Source organism: Rhipicephalus sanguineus, chromosome 1 (genome assembly GCF_013339695.2).
Source record: "Rhipicephalus sanguineus isolate Rsan-2018 chromosome 1, BIME_Rsan_1.4, whole genome shotgun sequence".
NCBI classification, from domain to species: Eukaryota; Metazoa; Arthropoda; class Arachnida; order Ixodida; family Ixodidae; genus Rhipicephalus; species Rhipicephalus sanguineus.
The window spans coordinates 201,802,407-201,825,304 of record NC_051176.1 but is presented as its reverse complement, the minus strand read 5'-3'; the positions used below and the strand labels follow the sequence as shown (position 1 = coordinate 201,825,304).

General features: G+C 42.1%; 1 protein-coding gene across 1 annotated transcript in view; it reads left to right on the top strand.

Annotated features, from left to right (window-relative positions):
• Nucleotides 1-22,898, top strand: part of LOC119405552 (deubiquitinase OTUD6B) — a 67,947-nt gene that overhangs the window by 24,049 nt on the left and 21,000 nt on the right. Inside the window, exons 4-6 of the mRNA XM_037672396.2 lie at nucleotides 13,164-13,301; nucleotides 17,162-17,181; nucleotides 21,161-21,206. Coding sequence (XP_037528324.1) covers nucleotides 13,164-13,301; nucleotides 17,162-17,181; nucleotides 21,161-21,206 — 204 coding nt within the window. The remainder of the gene's footprint in view (nucleotides 1-13,163; nucleotides 13,302-17,161; nucleotides 17,182-21,160; nucleotides 21,207-22,898) is intronic.

Below are 22,898 nucleotides of genomic sequence, written 5' to 3'. Positions count from 1 at the left end.
TTGGGTGAGCGATGGCAGTGATGGACAAGTTGAAAATACATTACAACGTGCGATAGAAACAGTCGAACAATACTTATCAGGAACCGGGCTGGCGTGTTCGGCAGAGAAATCTGAGCTCCTCATTTATAAACCATCACGACGTGGCCGAAAACCACGCAATTACGAGGAAAAGAACAACCTGGAAATTCACCTCACTACGGCGGATGGTAAACCTATACCCAAGGTGGACAGGATCAGAGTGTTGGGACTCATTATTGAAAGTAACGTCCATAATGGAGAGACCATACGCAAATTAGATGATGTAACGTCTCAAATCATGCGGCTACTTAAACGCATCGCCAACAAATATAGCGGGATGAAAGAAGGCAATCTGCTTAGACTAGTCCAAGCGTTTGTAATAAGCAGAATAGTTTACATAGCATCATACTTACGATGGCAGTCATCAGAAAGATACAAATTAGATTGTTTAATCAGGAAAATATACAAGCAAGCAATTGGACTCTCCATCACCACTAGCAACGATAGTCTACTGCAGATAGGTCTTCACAATACACTGGATGAGCTAATCGAGGCACAGCGCATCGCTCAATACGAACGCCTATCCAAAACTAAAACAGGCAGGCAAATATTGGATCGGCTAGGTATTACTTATCACACCCAACATGGCGTCAAAGTAGATATGCCCAGACATATTAGAGGCGTGATAACCGTGCTTCCTATACCCAAGAATATGCATCCCGCCCACCATCAGGGCAGACGGGAAAGCAGAGCACGCGATATACAAAAGAAATTTGGTCACAGCATGGACACCGTATTCGTAGATGCAGCTAGATACAGACACAAGCGCGCCTACACAGCCGTGGTGATAAATTATGAGGGAAAATGTTTGATGAGTGCTACCGTCAGTACGTCACACGTAGAAACCGCAGAGGCAATAGCTATCGCATTAGCCATAGCACAAACACAAGCGGATGTGATCGTCAGTGATTCGCAGACGGCGATACGAAACTTTGCAAACGGCCGAATCTCCCCAGAGGCACTTCAAATTCTAAAACTCGGTAATAATCGAGAAAAAAGTGTCCATCTGATATGGACACCCGCTCACACACTATCAGAAGGTAGCAATGAGACGGTGCACCGCATGGCTCGAGGGCTTACAGACTGAGCATTGATTAGTGCCGTCTCAGGGAATACCGATGAGTGGGAGTGGGAAGATAGAATGACCACATTTCACGAAATTACAGTACACCATAGATTGCAGAGGCGTACATTCCCACCGCCTCACCCGAAATTAAGCAAGAAACAGTCTGTCGAATGGCGGCAGTTACAAACCCGGTCCTACCAGAGTCCAGCTATCATGCATGTAATACACCCAGACTTATACACGACAGACAAGTGTACACATTGTGACTCTAGAGCCACCTTAGAGCACATACTATGGAAATGTCCAGATATAATAAACAATAGCTGTGATGTAGCCTTAAACAGCGACAGCCTCCGCGCGCGCTGGGAGTCTGCGTTGCTCAGCTCGGACCTGGAGCAACAACTCTGGGCCGTCCAGCGAGCCGAGGAAGCCGCCAAGGGCCAGCAACCCTTGGCCGAAGCCTAGGCGGGATCCAGGCCCATCCCACCAATTCGCAGGGCAATCAATAAAGTTAATTGATCTGATCTGATATATAGTTGGTAGCGTGCTTTTTTGGTTAAAATAACTACAAGTGACCTGGATTGTGTCTTGTTTGCCCAATTTGAGTCACGGAAAAGCTGAGCTTGAGTTTCAGGGCTCCTCTGTCTGTATCCCTACTACAGTACGCTGAGGCAGAAGGCACTCGATAGCGCGTACAGCAAAACCATAGTGTAATAAAATACCACAAGCAGGAGGGAGAAACAAAAGTACATATAATAGCCAAGCACTCCGAGAACCTGTGATCGCTTCTCGGCCTTTTGGCTAAGATCAAAGTGTAGTGACGGAGAACACATGACCATCATGAAATACAAGACGCACCACGGTGTGCCTGCAAGGGTTGGATCCTGACAGGAAAGTGCGTTCACCTCACCCCTGAAAAGAAGCTTCTTGGTGTGAACCGCATGTCAGTTTGGATCGTGAACTCGAACAAAGAAGTTGTGCTGTTTTGTACGTGTGTCAATGATACAGCTTTTTTTCATCATATTGTTGCTACTCTCGTGTCGTGCTCTATTATTAATAGTAAGTTAATTTGTAAACAGATAAGACAGACTTTGTGGAGTGTGTAAGAAGCCCTCTGGAAGCAGCTCTCTTCACATAAATTCTGGTGTCAAGAAATCTGCTGCGATCTAGCCGCTACCTTCACCCCAAAGTGAGTGTGCCTTATACTCACTGTAACCTACTGGATCACTGAGAGACCCCACTGTTGTGATGGTGAAGCTTCCCAAACGAAATTGCTGTGCCGACTACTTCAAGAGGCACAAGCGGAAGATCAGGTTTCAAAGGAATTTCCGCAGTGTCAAAGACTTGGGAATTGACAATCTAAAAAAAGTGCTGCAAGCTGACGCAGCTCTCAGAGTGCATGAATCACACTTTGTATGCCACAATTGTTTTAGGAGTGTTAAAGAAGGCACTGAGCATGTGGAAGAGGAATCCAGTCAAGTCTAACGAGGGTTTCCAGACTAAGACGAAGTTATGGAGAGCATTAACACATTCGTTGGTGCCCTATCAGCAGTGTCGCCAGTAAAGCCTCCTCGGAGTGTAAAGAAAGGGAAGAGACTCTCCTACAAAAAGCGCAAGGTAGATGAAATAACTAGAGTTACTGTAAGAAACCTTCGTTGTTGAATTCACACAGCATACGGCATTGAAGATATTCCATCCTAATTCAGTTGCTGCGCTTGTGCCACCTGGAAGAAAAACCTACGCACAGCGTACATCAAGTGCACATCTTTCCGAGAGCGCTGCCGTCTGCTGTCATTGGTACCTATGAGCCTAACAATAAAAGACGTGTAACTCTTTAATCCAGAGGCAACGAAGCACGCGATTCTTAAAGCCAGGAAGATAGCGGCAGGGCAAGGTGTGTGGAGCCTTTTGGAGGCATACTGCAGAGAAAAATTGAGTGAAGCAGACACCAACAAAATCCTTGAATACTACACAAAGGATAAGCTGGACTGTTCCAAGACAGAGTCCAAACAAGAAAGGTGTGGTGCTATGCGCATCAATGGAAAAACCGAATTCATTGCGAAGCATTTCATGACACGGCTACTACGAGAAACATACTCAGTCTACAAACTTGCTAATCCACTGTCAGCGGTTGTTCTGACAAAGTTCATATCTTTGCGCCCAGAATGGGTCAAATGCTCACATCGGGAGGTGTGTACGTATGTGCATATTGTGAAAACTATGCCTTATTGGAATAAAAAACGTGTCGCAGTCTTTGATGTCGACTGAAGATGTGCAGGCGCTCTGTGTGTACCCGCAACCTAGCTCCAAATGCTTCTTAGGTGAGTGCGAACAGTGTCCTCTGAAGAATGATCTCAGCCTGGGAACTCTTGGCATAGCACCGGGCAAAGAAATTGTAGTTGCTACTTGGGAATCTGGTGAACTAATAAAGAAGACCATGATGCCTCCAGCATTCCTCAAGGAAGTTCAATGTGACCATGAAATGGATCCCTCATAACTACCTAAGGTGCATGTAAGCAAATGCCATACATGAGGAATAACATTGTTGTGAAAAAGGTTCCATTGTTTTCCACTTTGACTTTGCAGAAAATTGGTCCATCCTACTCCCAGATGAAGTACAATCACATCACTGGCAAAGTGCACAAGTTAGCATCTTTACTTGTGTTGTATCGACAAGAAAGTCGGCATGGAACTATGCAATAATTAGCGACGTTTGCCACGACTCGACACATGCTTGCTTGGCTCTGAGAAAAATCAAGGATCACATTGAAAATTATGCTCCAATTTACATGAAACTAACATTTGTGATCAATGGAGCAGCTGCCCATTTTAAGAACCGCTTCCAGCTGCACGAGTTGCAATGCAGTGAGCTTCAAACAACCAAGTGAATTTTTTCGGCCATGGGGCACGGCAAAAATGCCTGCGACGGCCTCGGTATAGTTGTCAAGCACCAAGCCACACTACCTAACCTGCAATCACCCGCCACCAAGGTCATTCAGTGCGCAAGTCATTTTGTTAGCATTGTAGCCGGTAAATTTAAAAGGTTTTCTTACTCCATATAAAGAAGAGTGAAGTGGAAGCCTTCAGAGAACTGAAGAAGGAGCAATGAAAACTTGCCAGATGGGTTCAAGGGATTGAGGCAACCCACATGTTGTGGAAACACAAAATCCAGCCACGGAAATTCTTTGTACGTAGCGCAGTGCGCAGACACAGAGTGGAAGGAGGTGGGAATCTGCAGTATGCAAAATTTGCTTGCCCGAATGGACATTACTTGTTCTAGGTGACGCGAATAAACTATTTAATGCGCAACATGAACATGTGGTTCTTGTAGTTTCATAACTTCCTCATACCCACCATCTTAACCCATTTTGGCAAAATGATAAATTAGTCAATACCTACTAACCCTGCAATGGATTCTTAATAATCTCATACAACGGCACTGCTCAAGCCACCTGTATGTTATTGGAACCAACTCTAGTCGCCAAAAAATTCGTTGCTTGATGGAAGAAAATCGGGTGAAATACGGCATTGAACATAGTTACACGAAGACTTTTATTATTAATTAATAAACTACAGAAACATATTTTTGCAGGATTTTCATCGAATAATGGCCCTCAAGTAGCCTTACAGCAAGCTAATAATCGTTTTTCATTTAAGAAGCAAAGGCGAACCTCACTTTTCGTTCCCTGCTCCTACCACCCAGCAGCAAAAAATTGGGTCTAGGCACGCTAACACAACAATAACATTTTCCCGTACTGTAAGGGAAATACTAAATAAATCTCTTTTTACATTAGATACGTGGTATGATGTGAACTAAAATGATTGACATTAAAAAGATTTGCATTCTACACCACAAGATTTCATTTATACGCGCTCTCGCGTGTCTTCTGCCTCAACGTACTGTAGTAGGGATACAGACACAGGAGCCCTGAAAATTCAAGCTCTGCTTTTCTGTAACTCAAAACGGGCAAACAAGACACAATCGGGTCACTTGTCTTTATTACGACTAAAAAAGGCAGCTACGAACTAAATATGTCTGTAAAATTTATTTATTATAAGAACAGGAAAAATAATAAAGCTCCAAATAAGTCAGCTACTTCTTTCATAGTTTTTTTTTCAGTGCATATTGCCTGCTATTTGTGTTCAATGACTTCCGTCCTCAACAATGATACGTTTGATTTTATATGTACCTGTATAATGTTATTTTATCTTTCTATATGTATTCAAAGTTGTACGTGAATTATTACTCCTTTTATGTAAGTTTTCAGTGGCTTCCGTTGTTGTTGTCAGTGCTTGTGTGCAAACTGTTGTTGTTTTAGGTGGGAGGACCTCGTCAGGCGTCAGTGCCTTTAGTCCTCTCTTTCCGAAGTGTAACATTTTGCACTTGAATAAAGTCAATTCAACACTGCACGTCGCTGTTAAGACCATACATGGGTATTAAAATAGGCTCAATTTTCTCATTTAAAATAAATAATGCAGCATATTTTTTACGCCACAATATTTAGCAGTCATGGTTGGGTATTCTTCATCATTTTCATAAAAATCGATGACAATTATTTTTCTTAAAGCGACCCTAAAATTTTGCAATTTTTCCTAGTTTTGCAATTGTCATTTTTTAGATTTTATATCGAAATAAATATGCAGTGTTGTTGCGTACTTTTTTTGCTTATTTAGCAGGAAACCTTTCGTAGACTTGTCAAAGATATTTTAAGCTTCAGCACCTTAGCGAAAATTGTGGAAAAAGACCCCTGAATTTGGGGTCAGCCAGAGGCTCAAAAATCAAAGTTTGGCAATTTTTCAAAATTGTACTGTGAGTGACATAAATTTAAATTTCCATAGGCCGATAGTACTATTGGTGTAGACTTAGGAAAAATTAACACTAATGTCCACATTCCGTTGATTTTTTAGTGATAGGCCTCCAAAATTGTGAAATTTGAATGTTGCAGAAGTGCCTTTTTCCACCTGTAGTGAAACACAGAATTTTTCCTAGAAATCTGTGATAATTTTCGAAAAACGAAGGCTCATTCCTTTCTATAGAGACATTTTCTCAGCTCATATAAAAATTTGTGCGAAACAAAAAATAGTCGGGATTTTCGTCTGACTTTATCTGAACAAACCCAGCATGATATGGTAGACAAACAATGAAAACCAGTGAGAATTAAGCCTTTCTTCCAGGAATTTGTAACCGTTTTTATCGGCGTGAAATTGTCATTGTCAGGTGGTACTCACTTTTGACAACCATAATTAATCGAAACTCCTACCTCCCCTTCTATGCTTTCGTCGTGAACACCCCCTCCCCTGTCTTTTCATTTTTTTTACTGTTTCCTCTTTCCTTTTGACTCACCCAATTCTGCATGACAGCCGCTCCTTCTCCCCCACCCTCGTTTAAGCACTTGCCCTTTCCTCCTCTTTTGTTTGGGTTGGAGGAGAGGGTACGAAACATGCACATACACACGCTAAGGTATGCAGTTCTGGAAGACAAGTCTGCTTGTTGAAACGTTGGCTCCAGCAACAACCCATGTTCGCGAATTTTTCATCTCTTCAAGCTTCCATCTTCCCCTGACCTTGTGCCTTATTTGGATACTACCAGCATCAGAGAAGATGTGATATGGTGCTTATGACAGGTGTAAACAAACAGGACAAAACAGCCTGCAGGACATGCCTGATTGCTCCTCAAAGCTTTTATTTGCTGGAATCGTGAAGTAGCATGGCATTCGAGTTCTAACTTTAGTATCGCTTACAGCTACATCCTCTGGTGGAGAGGTAGAACTTCAGTTGCTGTGTTTTGTGTACTACAAATTTTTGAGAGCCTTCTGCATGGCCTGTCCCAAAAGTTCCCGGAATTGTTTTGTTATAAATAATTTATTCAGCATTAGTTTACAATCTTTTCAGAACTTTTCAAAGTACTCTCCTCCTGCTTTGACGCTCCGTCGTCAACGCTTCACCCAATCATTGAAGGTGCCGTGGAAGCTGTCAACGGGAACCTCCTTCGGTGAGGTCGTCGAAGATGCTTTTATCGTCTCCAGCGTCTCATGCCGAGGTCCTTTCAAGGTTCTTTTGATGATTGGGAACAAAAAGAAGTCTGGTGGCACAAGATCGAGGCTGTACGGTGGGTGCGGCAGCATTGCCGCTCCCATTTTTGCCAGCAACACGGAGACAATGAGCACATTGTGGCTCCTCCTCTATCTCATTCGTCAGGGCCTTTGGCACCATTTTCGTGCAGACTTTCCTCATTTGAAGATCTCCTTTCAAAACACGATGAACGATTGTTTTGGGTATTCCACACTCCTTTGTGATCATTCGAACACCTAATTGCTGGTCCTGGTTCAAAACTTGGCGCACTTTTGGCACCTAGTTATCCGTTGGTGGTTTCAACGGGCGTCCCGAGCGGTCGTCGTCGCTGACAGACTCCTGACCTTCCCGCAACCTCTTGTGCCACAGTTTGGCTTTGTTTCATCATGTCGTCACCGTAGGCTTTCTGAAGCATTTCGAGCAACTCCGCCCCGTTTTTACCCAGTTTCGCACAAAACTTCATTGCATAATGCTGCTCCAAAAACTGGTCCAGTTTTTTTTTCTTGATGAGGGTGGAGTAGATGTCTCTGCGCAAAGCGTGACCTGCCTCAACAACTGCCCACAGGCAACCGAAGCCAGACTCGTTCTGAAGCTTATATACTCCTCTGACTCCTCCACCCAAAGCGCCGCCCTGCCAAGCAGCGTTGCCGGCTACCAAAAGATATTCCAGGAACTTTTGGTACAAACCATGGATATCTTAGTTCTTTGGGAAGTTTGAAAGGCTGTGAAAGAAACTTTTTATTGGTGGTAAATACGTGGTTATTGGTTTGTTTCTCATAATGCAAGTAAAGGTTGACAACTGCAGTCATTTCTACAGGGAGCATTGATGGGATGCAATCGGGCGAGAAAAGTAAAGTTATGGTCTCCTAATGCAAATAATACTTCAACGGAAATAATACTTTGTCTAGATAGCCTTGAAGGGTAAAAGAGCCAGAAGTTGTAAAAACTTAATAGATATCCTTTGATTGAATGTCACCTCTTGTAGTCGGTTGCATGAAATAAGTTTTTCACACTTTTGTGGTGATATTTCATGGCTGACCACAATTTTCTCGAACATGCAAGAACAAATTATCTTTTAATGTGACCAGTTCTAAATGCATACAGAGTAGTGAGGAGCTATGGCCAGGGTTCGTACAGATCTTGAAAACCTTGAAAACCCTTGAATTTGAAAAGTACATTTTCAATGCCCTTGAAGGTCCTGGAATTATATTCTGTCCTTGAAAACCCTTCGAATTTCAGGATCAGTGCAGTCTAAAGTCCACAGTGCAACCTACTTTTTGCTGTAGATTAGCGTCGATGCGGCAAACTTTTCATTTCAGAAACAATACACTGTGCGAGTTTGCACGTATTCTGTTTGTTCATGCCTTGTCCTATCGTTCATTTCATTCCTCACCCGTCAGTGCATCTTGTCTCACTTTCTCTCTCTCTCTCTGCATATCTCCTTATGACTTCACTCTTGTCTCCTGCATTTATGCTGGCTTTTTCCCTGTCAAGCGGGCGGTGCATGTGGTTAGTACACTGTAACAATATAGAAGTCTCATCACCTGTTCTGAACATTTGTTGTGTGTTGGGAACTACTTTAGATGGCATCAAGGCTAGACGTTTCTACAGTATAATAATACAGTTATAACTCGATCTAACAAAACCCGATTTTACGTAGTTCTCAATCTAAGGAAGAAATTTGCATTCCCTGGCAGGTACTCGTAAGGTTCAACATTGTTGTCAACCCGAACTAATGAAACTAACTTGGAACCAAAACCGATTTAAGGAAGGTTTTTCCGAAATAAATTAGTAAAAAGAAGTGCAAGATTTTTTTTCTATTTTTTACATAGATGGCGTTTTCTTCAACTGTGGGCACTAACGCTATTGTGTTAAAACTAGGGGTGTGCGAATATTCGAAATTTCGAATATTTTTCGAATAGTGTTTGCTATTCGATTCGATTCGCATTGAAATTTTACTATTCGAACTATTCGAACTTCACAAAAACAAATACAGTCATATTGTAAGAAAGAAACTTAGCGCAATTTATAATTTCCACAAAGCACTCACAGAATCACACACACTCAAGGCACACACACCACACACAGCGCTTACTACCAACTGTTTATTGTGCATGACAGACCAGCTTATATACGTACACGTTGAAGCACGGAAGCAATGACCAACAAAGATGCGCATGAGCGAGAAAACAAACGATGCAGGGACGAGCCACCACCCATCAACGTAGAAAAATGAAAAAACGAAAGCAGATAACCCGAAAGCAGATTGCGGCAAAGCTGCCTTTCAAGCTCCGCTACGGTCGCCAATGTATTAACTCAAGAAAACGCTGGTTCCAACTTGGAGATGAAAGAAGTGGCAGAGGTGGGGGCTCAATTTAATGCTGTTTTGGACCTGAAATTTAGGCAGGAAGTCCGAAAATCAGAAGCCAAAGTTTTTAGCATTCAAAATTTCAGACGTTCTTATATGTCGACGTCTACGAGGTAGATTTGGAACTCCGGACTTGAAGGGAGCACACCCTTGTCCGCCACATCAGTAGGGCTTCCACAGAAGTTGAAAGAGGAGGAGAGGCTGAGGAAATGGCATCTTTGCCTATCACGTGTGAAGTGTTGTCGGCAACACTTTGGTTGCACCAAATCATGTACATAAATACAATTCGGCCTCTACATTGCCTCATTCTTGATAAGACAACTATGAAACACCAGCACACCAGCATTTCATCAACCTAGCGAAAAGAAACACTTTCATGTTGCTGTCTCATAAGAATACGCTTAGGAATCCTCTCTTAACTTTTTTTTCTGCAATTACGCTTCGAAGTATTCGAAAAATATTCTAGAAATATTAGAGAAATATTCGAAAAATATTCGATTCGATTCGCACTCACACTCCAATATTCGAATTCGCTTCGCACCCAAAATTTTGCTATTCGCACAGCTCTAGTTAAAACATCTGTCACCCATAGTCACAAGCCTGGTTTATTTTGACAAGGCTACGCGCCACCCACATGCACGGAACAGTGGACTCAACAGTTGCACTGTTAAGTACCAGATGGTACTACTGGTGGCGGTGGTTTATTGTTCCCGTCAATGCTCTCACAGGAACACTACTGTAGGCTTTCATTATTCCATGATTTATGCGACAGATGACACTGATTGCCTTCTCGCAATTTCCTTGCTCGCCGTGCTCATATAATCACTGCATTCGTTCTCCCCGTCTTTGCACTTCGGTTGCATGTCATATTTCACGTGATTGTCTACCTGGCCTGCATTGCCTGGACCACATATGTGAGGCTCAATGTTCGGTACACCTTAACAGACTTTTCATACGAGCACACGTAGGTTAGCGGCAAAAACAATGCCGTGGTAGATTTTGGGTGTCTCTATGTTACAATTTTAAGTTTGAAGGACTGAAAAACCCTTTTCTCGATTTTACAGACTTCCTGATTTAACATAGTAATTTGAGCGAGGTGATGACTTCGTTAAATTGAGTTTCAACTGTGTATGTATACACAAAAGGGATAACTGTGCTACCTGACACACGTACAAACCAGGCACACACACAGGTGCCTGTGTGTTTGTCTGGTTTGTACGTGTGTGTCAGGCAGTGCGGTTATCCCTTTTGTGTTAAGATGCACCACTGTGCCTGTGTGTATGTCTGGTTTGTACGTGTGTGTCAGGTAGCACAGTTATCCCTTTTGTGTTAAGATGCACCAACTCGCCCAGCAATAACTTCTTCTAAATGTATATGTATAAGTGCAATAAATTTAGTCAGAATTTGAAACATTGTTATAGTGAAAAAAAAATCCTCATTTGGATGCCATTTTTTTGGTCCTTGAAAAACGTGTGACAGATTCCTTGAAATTTCTCCTTTGAAACCTGTACGAACCCTGTATGGCTATGAGGCTGGAAGCAGGTGACAAGATAGCAGTCAGAAGTGGTTGTCCGGTTATCACAAATCACTGATGCATGTGCCAGTCAGCGTAGTGTAATGGATACATGCTGCACCATGACTGTCATCAAAAGTTTATGTTGCGGTGAATTATTTCCTGCACTCCAAAATCAGCTAGTTAATGTCTCACTATGCACTTATATTTGCCGTGGGATGGGTCTATGTAAAACATTTTTCTATCATTATGGAGAGTCCCTTTGAACTTCTCGTTATTCCATTGTCCATTTTAGTGAAGCAGCTTTGGCAGTTTGTGTGGCTTAAGGCACTCAACTTTCAAAAGCTTGATTGCAGTCTCGGTCTATCTCAAGTCAATGTGGCCTGCATGCAAAATCTGCAGTGGGCTGCATAATATGCATGTGGGTTTGTGATGCCATGTGACTGCTGATCACTTCCTCAAATTGCTGTGATATAACCTTCTGCCTGCTTCGTGGCTTAAGCCACACTGCTCTTGTTGTGTTTGAGATGATTTATTTGTAGCACCCTGAGTAAATTTAGCATTTATGTTGTAATTACAGTGTAAAATGCTATTAGCTAAATAAAACAAATGAAGCAGAAATTATATGTCGGTGATACTTTAAAGGGATACTGAGCAGAAGCGTATAAAAATGTACACTTCTGGTAATTTTTAGCACCCTAGTTTTCATTTGGGTTAAGAATCTAGGCAGCAAAACTTTTATTCAGTATCCCTTTAAAGTAATTGTGTTAGAGCATAAGGCTAGTTGGTGTATGGATTTGAAATGTATCTTCGCAGTGGTGTGCTGAAACGAAAGATGTGGAAGCTACGTTCATGACAGCAAATGTTACCCTCTTTTCTTTCTTTTCCCTTGTTTTCTTGTTGTCCTAGAATGCATTCCTCTAAAATATGTTAAGGAAGGTGTCTTACTGTACTAAACATCTTATAAGTTTCTCTTCTAAATGCACAACGTGGAATTTTAGCCCTGTATAACTCACATTGTGTGGGAGGTATTGAAGTGGTGTTATTTTGGTGCAATTTTCAGCTGAATCCTCAACCTTCTTATTCGATGTGATAGATTTGAAAGAATATTGAATAAACCAAACGCAGTTAAAGTTCATTGAGACAAAACTAGAACAGGCCGTAAAAAAATCTGCCCCTCTTGTCAGCAGTTTGTCCTAACAGAACTAATCTAGATTTTACAGGCGCGCCTACATATTGGCTACATAAAATAAAACCCGAAAAGGTGGATGTGAAACAAACATTTCTTAGATTTTTGCATTACAGATTGCAATACAGATTGTTGTATAACACAAAGTATATTATACCTTTACTCCAGCTACTGTAGCAATTGTTGCTGTACAACACCATGCAAATCTGTGCGCTCTTACAAAAGCTAACATTTCAACTCTTGCTCAAGATCGAATACCCTGAAGTGACAATATACACTAAAGTAAGCATTATTACCTGCATCACATGTGAACATGGCTGATTCTTGTTGCTCCTCGAAACCATGTTCACTATAATTATCAGCCTGCAAATATTGCTTTTATTGTATAAGCCGTGTAACCATAGTCAGTACAGGCATAGCTGTTTAATATCCCTAAGAACTTTTGTAGCCATCACAGTTGGTTCATTCAAGACCTGCTGATCAGTGTCTCTCACTGTGCCGAGTTCTCCTAGGAGACATCAGTGGTGGCTGCGGTAAGTTCACCTTAACCAAACTAGAGGTTCATGTTAAGCGGATTTTTTTTTTCATTGAGTGTATGGGAAGCCAACCAAAGCTTTACACATTGTTCCTCATATCAGAAAATTTGGGTACACTGGGCTCATTTGAACAGTAGTCCACAAAATTGTTACCACAGAGCACGGATAACTAATGTAGATCAACTGAGTTTCATTTGTAGCATGGTGTATAACTTAGCTGACCTCTGTGCTTTTTCTTTTCCTTTTTTATTTGTCTTTGACAAGAAGGTTATTGCAGTTTGGAATGATTACTTTGAGGGATGTCAAATGTTATTGTCATTTATATGCTGTGCAACACCTAGGAAAAGAAACGACAAAAGGAAGTGCTGCGTGAAAAAGAGATTGCAGAGCAGGAAGTGGAAAACCAGTTTCTTCCACGTGCTGTGGAGGAGAGAGAATTACGTGGAATTCTTGGAAAACTTGGATTGACTATTTATGAGGTAAGCAACCAGGATTGGAGTTTAAATTTGTTTTTCAAGCCAGAAAATTAAATTTAAAATTGAATTTCACTTTTGAAAACATATATGTTTCACTTGAAAATTCAATTTAAATTCAATTGTATACCTAGTAAGTTGCAATAAATATTGATAAAGCAAAATATGGCTTGCTTATGGCTGTGTTCCACATCAAAATATCTTACAATAATTTTGGTGCTTGTTGGTGAACATTCATGTTTGGAAAAACTACAATCAGTGAGCTGCTATTTTATAAACTAGGATTAAAAAATAAAAATAATGACAAGAACTGTTCCACTCTGTCACTGTTATATGCATACGTTAAAATGTTTTTGCATTTTGGTTGCAATGCTGCTAGTTATACAGTGGTACTTGTCTTGATATTTAGTGCATTTATTTTACACTTAGATCATATTATGTTACCGTGTTTGTTACCAAGGCTGCAATCTCTTGCAGCATAGAGATGCCCTGTTTTTGTCTTGTGTGCTTTCCTCACTTGAGTTCAATACAGTCGCCAATCGATAATGCAGACTGGATGGGAACTGTCGAGAATTCCAAATAATTGGGAGCCTGAAATAAAGGATTTACAATAAAATAAACGACTTTATTCTACAAGTGACCAAAAAAGGTGTGCTGTATCCTCAGATTGTCGCCTTTCGGGCCACCTTCAGTTTTGCTTGACTAGCGCGAGACATTGCGAGTGCATATGATGACCACAAAATGGATGTACCGAAACTTTATCTTCTGTCAACGCAGAAAAAGCCAACCGTGTTGTAATAGCTGAATGATCATATGTTTCTTCACAAAAGCCATTGTGTGGCAGTTCCATTGGCACATACTGGGTGTTTCAGCGAACACTTTTAACAAATTTCTAAAGATAGGACTTTTTCATTAAAGAAAAAGCAGTTCTCTTAAAGAGCAAATTGTCAGGTTCGGCAGATGTCAGTAATTGTGAGAATCATGCAAATGTCATAGTTAATTAACTAAGTTTACTAATGAACTTCTTAATTAGTGACATTTGGTGGTTATTCCCAATGGCGAGTTTGTAGTCACGGAGGCGGCAGTGCCATATCAGCTTTTAAAGCAAAAAAAAAATAATTATCTGGAGTCCTGCAGTTAGCGAAAATCTGGTGTATTCTTCCGCATGAAACCGAAGCTTGGCGCATGAGGAGTGCCGCAAGTCTTGAGCAAACGCAGCATCTGCTGGTAACACATTGCAGTGACAGCAGCAGGAAATTCAAAATATTTGTGCTACTTTCCCTAGCTAGCTTAAAACTTGCAATGTGGATAACTAGCCTTTACCTTGTGTCCTGCATTCAGAATACGCAGAAGATAATGCTGACGGCTGCCTATGCTGATCGTCGAGGCTTCTAGCTAAGGACAGTAGGACGTACAGTGGGAATGGAAAGAAACACGAACATGCGCCATCTACATTCTCTGCTGTTTCGCATTTATTTTCAAGTGGCTGTAGCCTGAGTAGTGATTAAAAGCCACCAGCGTCATCCATGATACAATCGAAAACCATCTAGCACCTTTTTATTGCCACCAAGGTTAGAGCGTGATGAAAACAGCGCGCCGCGCTGTCCGTGTTTCTTTCCATACCCCCGGTACATTTCGAATTCGCCGCTGCAGTCATTGCAACATGCCACCAGCGAATGTTGTGTTTGCTCGACTGCCGGCGCTGCTCATGTGCCCAGCTTCGTTTTGGTGCTGAAAAAACACAGGTTTTCTTGTGCTGCAGGGGCTTAGATAAAATTTTCTTAGTTTTAAAAACCGATGTGATATCATCTTCTCCATGGCTACAAAACAGCCATTGACAATAACCTCCAAACTTTTGCCTATTAGAAAGTTAATTACCGTAAAATCCCGAGCAAGCACCCCCCCCCCCCCCCTACGGTGAAAGATAATCCGACAAGATTTGAAGGGGGGGCCCTTGCTCGGTCACAGATCAAGAGTCGCGGATGCGTCCAATGAAATGCGTTATTGAATAGGCATGCATTCACTGTTGTTATATGCCCTCGTAAAGCGAATAAAAGCACTAAATGAAGCAGTGAAAATGGCGGGAGGGCAGTGGGGGCGCGTGCTCGGTCATTGGCGGATGTTTCAAATCTCCAGAAAAAGGGAGGGGGGCGCTTGCTCGGGATTTTACGGTAGTAAATTTGAATCAACCAGCTAGCTAATTGGCATGTCCTTGATACTGTCTGATGTCTGCCGCAGCTAACAGTTGTAGGAATGAGAGCGCATTCCCTTTGCGCCTCGTTCCCCAACTAGCGCGTTGTGCCGGCCCCACATGCCTCAATCGCCGGGAACCGCTGTTCAATGGCAACATGGCGGTCATGACTACGACACCAGGCCTTATTAGGCAGTTTTAGAATAGCGTATGCTAAGTTAGCATTAGCATTTCTGGCCTGCTATTTCTGTCACTTAGCGAGAGCCCGCAAGTGGTTAGCGTACGACGCATGCGCAGTTGCACGAAAAGCTAACACGAAGCTTTGCGTACGCTATTCTAAAACTGCCTATTGTCCGGTGCAAGCCATGCTTCCCTCTCCCCAGCTTTCAGGCATCTGGGCGCCGTATGGCACGCTAGCTTACGTCACTGTGCTGCGCCTGTCCTCATTGGCCGCCAGTGACAACCCCCGGCCTTCCTCTCCAGTTTGAGTTCGCTTCTGTCTGGCGCTTTGTCACTGCGGGAGATGCTGACACGCCTGCAATGAGGGAGTCATGTGCTGCCTTTGCAGGCAACTTCTCGTTTGCGCGCTTGGTGGTCCCCTTTGTGTGGTAGCCCTAGCGCCGCAGGCAAGCGTACTCGATCGGTCTTGTGGAGTTACCCTGTGCGGCCTGCAATCTCGTGATTGTCGCACTGTGCTGCTTCTTGGGTTAATAAACCTGTGTTTGTTGACACCCTGCCTCGAGTGCCTTTTATGTGCCGTGTCGGAGAGTTGACGTACCCGGCTGTAGCGCCTTTGTGCGCTACGGTGGTGGAAGAGCGTTGCATTTCTTTTTTTTTTTCTCAAAGAGCCTATTTTTAAGAATTTTTGAAAGTGTTCACTGAACATCCAATATATTGAAAGAGTTAGTGCCACTTGATACTGTTTGAAGAAGTTGCTCGGGGCGTAACATTATTTAACACCTAAAATTTACAAATGCTGCACGTATGGAACAGCCTTTATGACTTAGTGGCCTGGTTTGTCCTGCGGTATGGGTGTGGTTTGAAACTACTAGTTGGACTTAGCTAGCCACCCTAACCAAGCTTCGCAAGGTTCAGTTTCAAGAAGGTGCCACTGATATGGCTGACAATCATGCTGGCAACATACCAAAACCAAGATATCGCTATTTCTGCTCTACTTGGTGGACAAATTTAAGTAGCATGTGGTCGCACAGTCACAGTCAGATTTATCTTATGGTGCAATGCAATGTGTTCAAAATTTTGGTAATCCTTGTGCATTAATTGTGAAGCTTGTGGCGGCATAGCAACGCTGTCTAAATAAGCAAGGAGGCCAAATTATTGGTTGGTGACTGTATTTGAAAGGTTGAGAACACTCAGGAGTGGTGGTTACATTTCATTGTCAGTACACATATGCAAACAAAATCATTGCATATAAATATCAAGGGCAGCCTAGCCTAACTGTAATGAAGTCATACCCAACACTATTCTGTTGTTATATCCAATTAAGCTTGTATTCATAACATCCTATTGGCAAGAGACATTTTGATTTCTTCGTTGTCTTATTTGTTGTGTGAATTTTTTACTGTACTAAGCTTTGAAGTTTTGGTTTCATGAAGTTGAATAGTTCAAGTTTTCTGTTATGGTTTAAAGCAGTTTGTTTGCTTGCTTTTCTTTTTAGATTCCTTCTGACGGAAATTGGTAAGACTTCATATTAAGCACTCAAAACTAAATCGGTTCAGAAATATCACGTCTTCAAATTTAGGTACCTCAAATGTTTTTAACATAAGCTGTAGTAATGGCAGCTGTGCTCACTCTATCTACGTAGTTGCAGTTCATGTCGCCCACCAGAGCAAATAATGCACTGTACAAATTTCACAATGGTCACTTTACAATGGTCCAAGCTTCAGCTGTGCCACTTCAGACCGAAGTGTAGGACATAGTAGTTGGACTGCAGGCACATTATGGAACATGCTTGAAGTGAGGAGTAAGGAATTGGGTGACAAGTTTTGCGTTTTTGGTTAAGGCACCAAGACTACAATATAAAATTTCTTTAGCTTAAGGCAGAAGCTTAGGGAAATTAGGGGCTTGTCAACTGAAATCACTGAGCCCCATCCTTCAAGGTGGGGGGTTTATACCAAAAGCTAGTGGAGCTTGAGCAGTTCCCATGCTACCAAATTACGAAAGTCCACTGAAATTTGAAAAGGCATATACCGGTGATAATTAATGAGAACTAACAGACAGTAATGCCAAGGAAAGTATAGGGGATGTTATTTGTAGTAATTCGGATATAAATGCAAAGAAAGTTAAGTGGACGAAAAGATAACTTGCCGCCGGCAGGGACTGAACCTGCGACTTTCGAATAACGCGTCCGATGCTCTACCACTGAGCTACGGCGGTGGTCATCCTCCCGTCCACTTTATGGGGTATATATGTGCATTTAAACCTAGAAGTGTTAGTCAGCGCCAATCGCAGCCATGGCGGCGAGTTTGGTACACTCTTTTTCTGCCTGTTGGCGTCACGTAGCACGTGATCTTTTTGCAAGCAGGCAGCTGACCAATAATCCCTCGCATACTACCTGAAAGCATCAAGTCTGCCAGAATGAGACCCTCATCGCAAAAAGATCACGTGCTACGTGATGCCAACAGGCAGAAGAAAGAGTGTACCACACTCGCTGCCATGGCTGCGATCGGCGCTGACTAACACTCCTAGGTTTAAATGCACATATATACCCCATAAAGTGCACGGGAGGATGACCGCCGCCGTAGCTCAGTGGTAGAGCATCGGACGCGTTATTCGAAGGTCGCAAGTTTGGTCCCTGCCGGCGGCAAGTTATCTTTTCGTCCACTTTACTTTCTTTACATTTATATCCGAATTACTACAAATAACATCCCCTATAGTTTCCTTGACATTATTGTCTGTTAGTTCTCATTAATATTATGTGCCCCGCCACGGTGGTCTAGTGGTTATGGCGCTCGACTGCTGACCCGAAGGTCGCGGGATCTAATCCCGGCCGTGGCGGCTGCATTTTCGATGGAGGCGAAAATGTTTGAGGCCCGTGTACTTAGATTTAGGTGCACGTTAAAGAGCCCCAGGCGGTCGAAATTTCCGGAGCCCTCCACTACGGCATCCCTCATAATCATATCGTGGTTTTGGGACGTTAAACCCCCAGATATGATTAATATTGTGTCTAACAAACAAAAATGAGCCCTTAAAAGTCATCTTCTTTCCTTTGTCCTGGTGATGGAAGTGTTGCGCCAGTTGTGCCAAATTGTACTGAGAAAGAAATGCTGATATATAGTGTACTGAATGACTGCTTTTCACGCTTTTTGCACCACATCTGTGTTGAGGCTCACACAAGTTGTGTAATCGCCATGTCAATATTACAGGCTGAATGAACATAACTGTAATGATTCTGAAACTGGTACTGTAGTATGTTTGTTGCCCAAGTGGCCAAGCCAAGCAAATTTCAAGTCTTTGAGCTATTGTGCCAGTGCCGTGTGCTGGGAGTGCAGCTTTATGGAACTTGCAGTAGTGCCAGCATGCTTGGCTCCTCGGTGATCAAACTGCAGTGGTTGAGTTAGGAGTGACAGTGAAGCACACAAGGGTCTGGTTTGGACTCCTGTGTGCCTAGCCTTAAATAACAATAGCTCTTTGAAAGCCTTTAGTGTGTGTCATCGTGTCACAGGCACCTATATTCATTCTAAAAAGACAGGGCGTGCAAACAAGGACACAAGAAAGAAGTCAGGACACCACAAACGCCCTGTCATTTTAGAATGAATACTTAACAACTAGCTCAGCTCTCTGTTATTCTAGGCACCTATAGTTTCGTACATGCAGACATGAGTAGAATTTTTGAAATATAAACACACGTGTGAGCCTCGGCCTGTATCTATCTCTTATTTTTTGTCTAATGTTTGACAATACCTTACTGTTCACCATTTATTTTTTTGCTTTGATGATGCTTTGTGATGTATATAGCATACTGATGCATCTTACTGAGCATGTAATTTTGTAGCCTGCTATTATTGCACATTACAGCATTGGTTTTGCATGTTGCTTCATGCCTCATCAGTGGCTCCTCCAAGCATGTACTTCATGTTTTATATCTCATGTGCACAACTAGAAATCTTTTTTTAAGCGTGCTTGTGGTAATGCACCAGTGTAAGAAAGCACTGTTAGATTTCACGCTTGTTTGCTTGCTTCATAATATGATGTGGTTTCCATGCAGCACGAGTCAATGCAAGAGGTTCTATGAAGTAGCCTGCTTACAATTTCTGTGAGGAGAAGAGCACTTGTCATGTCTTCAGTTCTGCCTCAATTTACACTGCTGAGTTGTACTGACTACTATGTCATCAAGCTCTTGATTTTAATTGATGATCTGCACAAAATTTATGTCATTTATAAAATCGAATTTTCAATTTTTCAATGTGACTAGAGCAGATTGATTTGAATAATATTAGTTTCACTGTAGTAAATTATTTAGCTGATGTGTTGTCATCTTATGTAATTTCATTTTAAAGGCTCATGTGATGAGTTACTGTGATAGTAAATCATATTTCACCCTGCTGATTTTAATTTGAGAGGAAAGGGCATTCTGAAAATCTCTAGTATGTTTAAATGTTCACTTTGTGTTTTTAAGAAAATTCAGTAAGTACATTACGCAAAGTAGGTACATTATGCAATTGATAACAAATGTAAATGTTTTTAAAGACTGTTCTTTCTTTCATTACTGCATGCACATTTTGCCACCTTGCATGCAAGCCATGAGTGTCTGCTCCAAATCATGCATCATGCTTTCCTTGCTCGGAATGAAAACTTTCCCTGCTCCAAAGGCGTAAATGTCTGCTCCCATCTGCTATTTTCCCTGCTGCAAAAGCTGCTCCAAAACATCAAAAGCCACTTCCATCACTGGCATCCTCACCAGAACAGGAATTAGCTCCACGGAACAGTATTTGGATGCTACATCCCTCACAAATCTTGTAGGAGCCAGCTGACGAAAGACAATGGTAATTGGATATTGCTGGGAGATGCTTTTTGTCCTGCTATGGATATAAAATATGATGATGGTGATGAAGCAATTTGTCAATCTGGAGGTAATATGCCTCCTTTCATTTTGGAGGATACTGGTTTGTCAATGACTGTAAGATAATTATCCCAGGCACGGCAAATTCTGGCAGTTTGCCATGACTAGATACAGCTGCAGAAATCCAGCACCATCACATGTGGAAATATCCCAATGTGAAAATGAAGAAAAGAAAAATTGGGAATGACATGAGTACTGATGTCATTCCTACATTTTTCTGTGCTTGTTTTCATGCTGTGATATCATGACCTTATTTCAGCTTTCCCAGTTTCCTTGTTATTTTGCACACTAGTGTGCTTCAGACCACAGTTGAGCTTTTGCTGATAACCCCTAGGCATCCACAAGTGGTACCTTGTGGATGCTACATACCACAGTTCAAGGAGATATTTATGTCTATCATGAATGTTCGTAAGCTGCTGTCATGCTTTTGAATGCATCTTTAATTGTAATTGAGACTGTTAATTATGTATTGAAGTGAGAATATACTTTTTCCTGTTACCTATAGCAGACTGTTTGCCCCATATTGTGTTTTCAGTTCATAGATATTTTTCTTGTATTATTGCCTTTCTTACTAATGTTCACTAAACTTTTTAGCATGTACAAAGCCATGGAACATCAGCTTGGGCTTTTTGGCATCATGGTAAGCCCTTTGTGGTGCCTTGTTTGGATCATTTAATGGTGCAATATGAGTATTTGACAATGGTTGTTAGCATGCATCTCCTCTTCTAGTCACCTTGTGGTACAGCTGAGCACCTAAGTGCTCCCACCCCTCTTTCCAGATATTGTAGGTAATCTATGATGTGTGCAAATGATGGGCAAGCTGAGATGATTGCTTCATGTGTGCTCTCGTGCCACATGCGTAGTGTTGGAGGACATGTTATTTCAAAGTAGCATGCTCACTCACCTCTCTCTGTGCTCTTATTGATGCAAGCGTTGCGACAGCAAATGTTCTCTATTCGTGTTCACCTATGCATGTGTGACACCATGCTTGTTAATTTAAGTAGTAAGTGAATGTTCACTGCACTATATGTTTTGACTCTCAGGTGAAACTATGATCTTTTATTTGGCCATTGCATTGAGCAATTAGAGGAAAAATTTAGGTGCAAAACTGGCTTCTAGCCCAGCACACACTCACACACATTGATTGGCTGGTCACTGCTGCAATAATCACTTAATCAGTCCTTAAAGATGTTTAACAGCTGGCACTTCTTTACGATAGTAAAAGTATCTGTATTCTATGAAATAAAAAATTATGAGGTGCACCCAGTTTCTACCTTGAAGATGGGTATCAATTGCTATAGTGAAGAAACTTTTTCCATATATTAAAGTTGTCCTACAGCTTTTCGAAAGGTGCACCCAGTTTCTACTTTTATTGGCATCAATTGCTATTGTGGAGAAACTTTTGCTGTCCATTAAAGTCGTCCTAGATCTCTGCAAAAGCTTCATAGTGTGCGTGCATGTATGTATGCATATGTGTGTGCGCATGCTCTATGATTGGGCTGCTTTGCCAAAGTTCCATGTGACATAGCTCATGTATCAGTCAATCTGTGGCATAACCAAGTCGGTACACATTGCCTATTGCTTTAAGTTAGTGTGTTTGTTCGTCAAATTTGGTTGTGCCTCCTGAGCATTTCTATTCTGTGTGTGTGTTTCTCCTATTTTTGTCATCAAGTCTGCTATTTAATTGTCACGCAACTAGTCCAGCAACATGTAGTGTGATTCCAAGAGTCTACATCATTTTATTATTGTACATAGCTAAACAAACGTTCAACCTCTCTCTTATATTTGCAGTGAGCTCTGTGTCTTGTGAATAATATAATATGATGTAGGCCAGGGGTCTCAAACACGTGGTCGGCGGGCTGTATGCAGCCTGCAGACCTTTCGCTGGTTGCCCTGCCCGTACATGAATGTCTTCATCCCATATATTAAAAAAACACTTGGATGATGCTTGAGCTTCGCCTTCAAGAGTACAACGCGATAGCGTAATCGGGCCCCATGCGTATCGCCTTCTCTATTGCTAGCCTGGCTTCTTTGGTGCATGCCTCAACCATGCCGTAAGGAAACGAACGACTGGTCAGAAACGAACATTGGCCGTTTCAAACTATCCTAAAATGCCTACTGCAAGTACAGTTGTTAAGTGCCCACTACGCGATAATTCTTCCTTTTGAGAATTGGCCATGTACCCACTACGTGGCCGTAAGGTGCCACGTCCACCCTCACAGCTGCGCACTTTGTAATGGTTGGGCAGCTTTAAACCACCCACTCATTGCACAATTCACAAGTTTTGACGCCTGGCGCGATTCTACGCTTCTGCCACGCAATATTACATGCA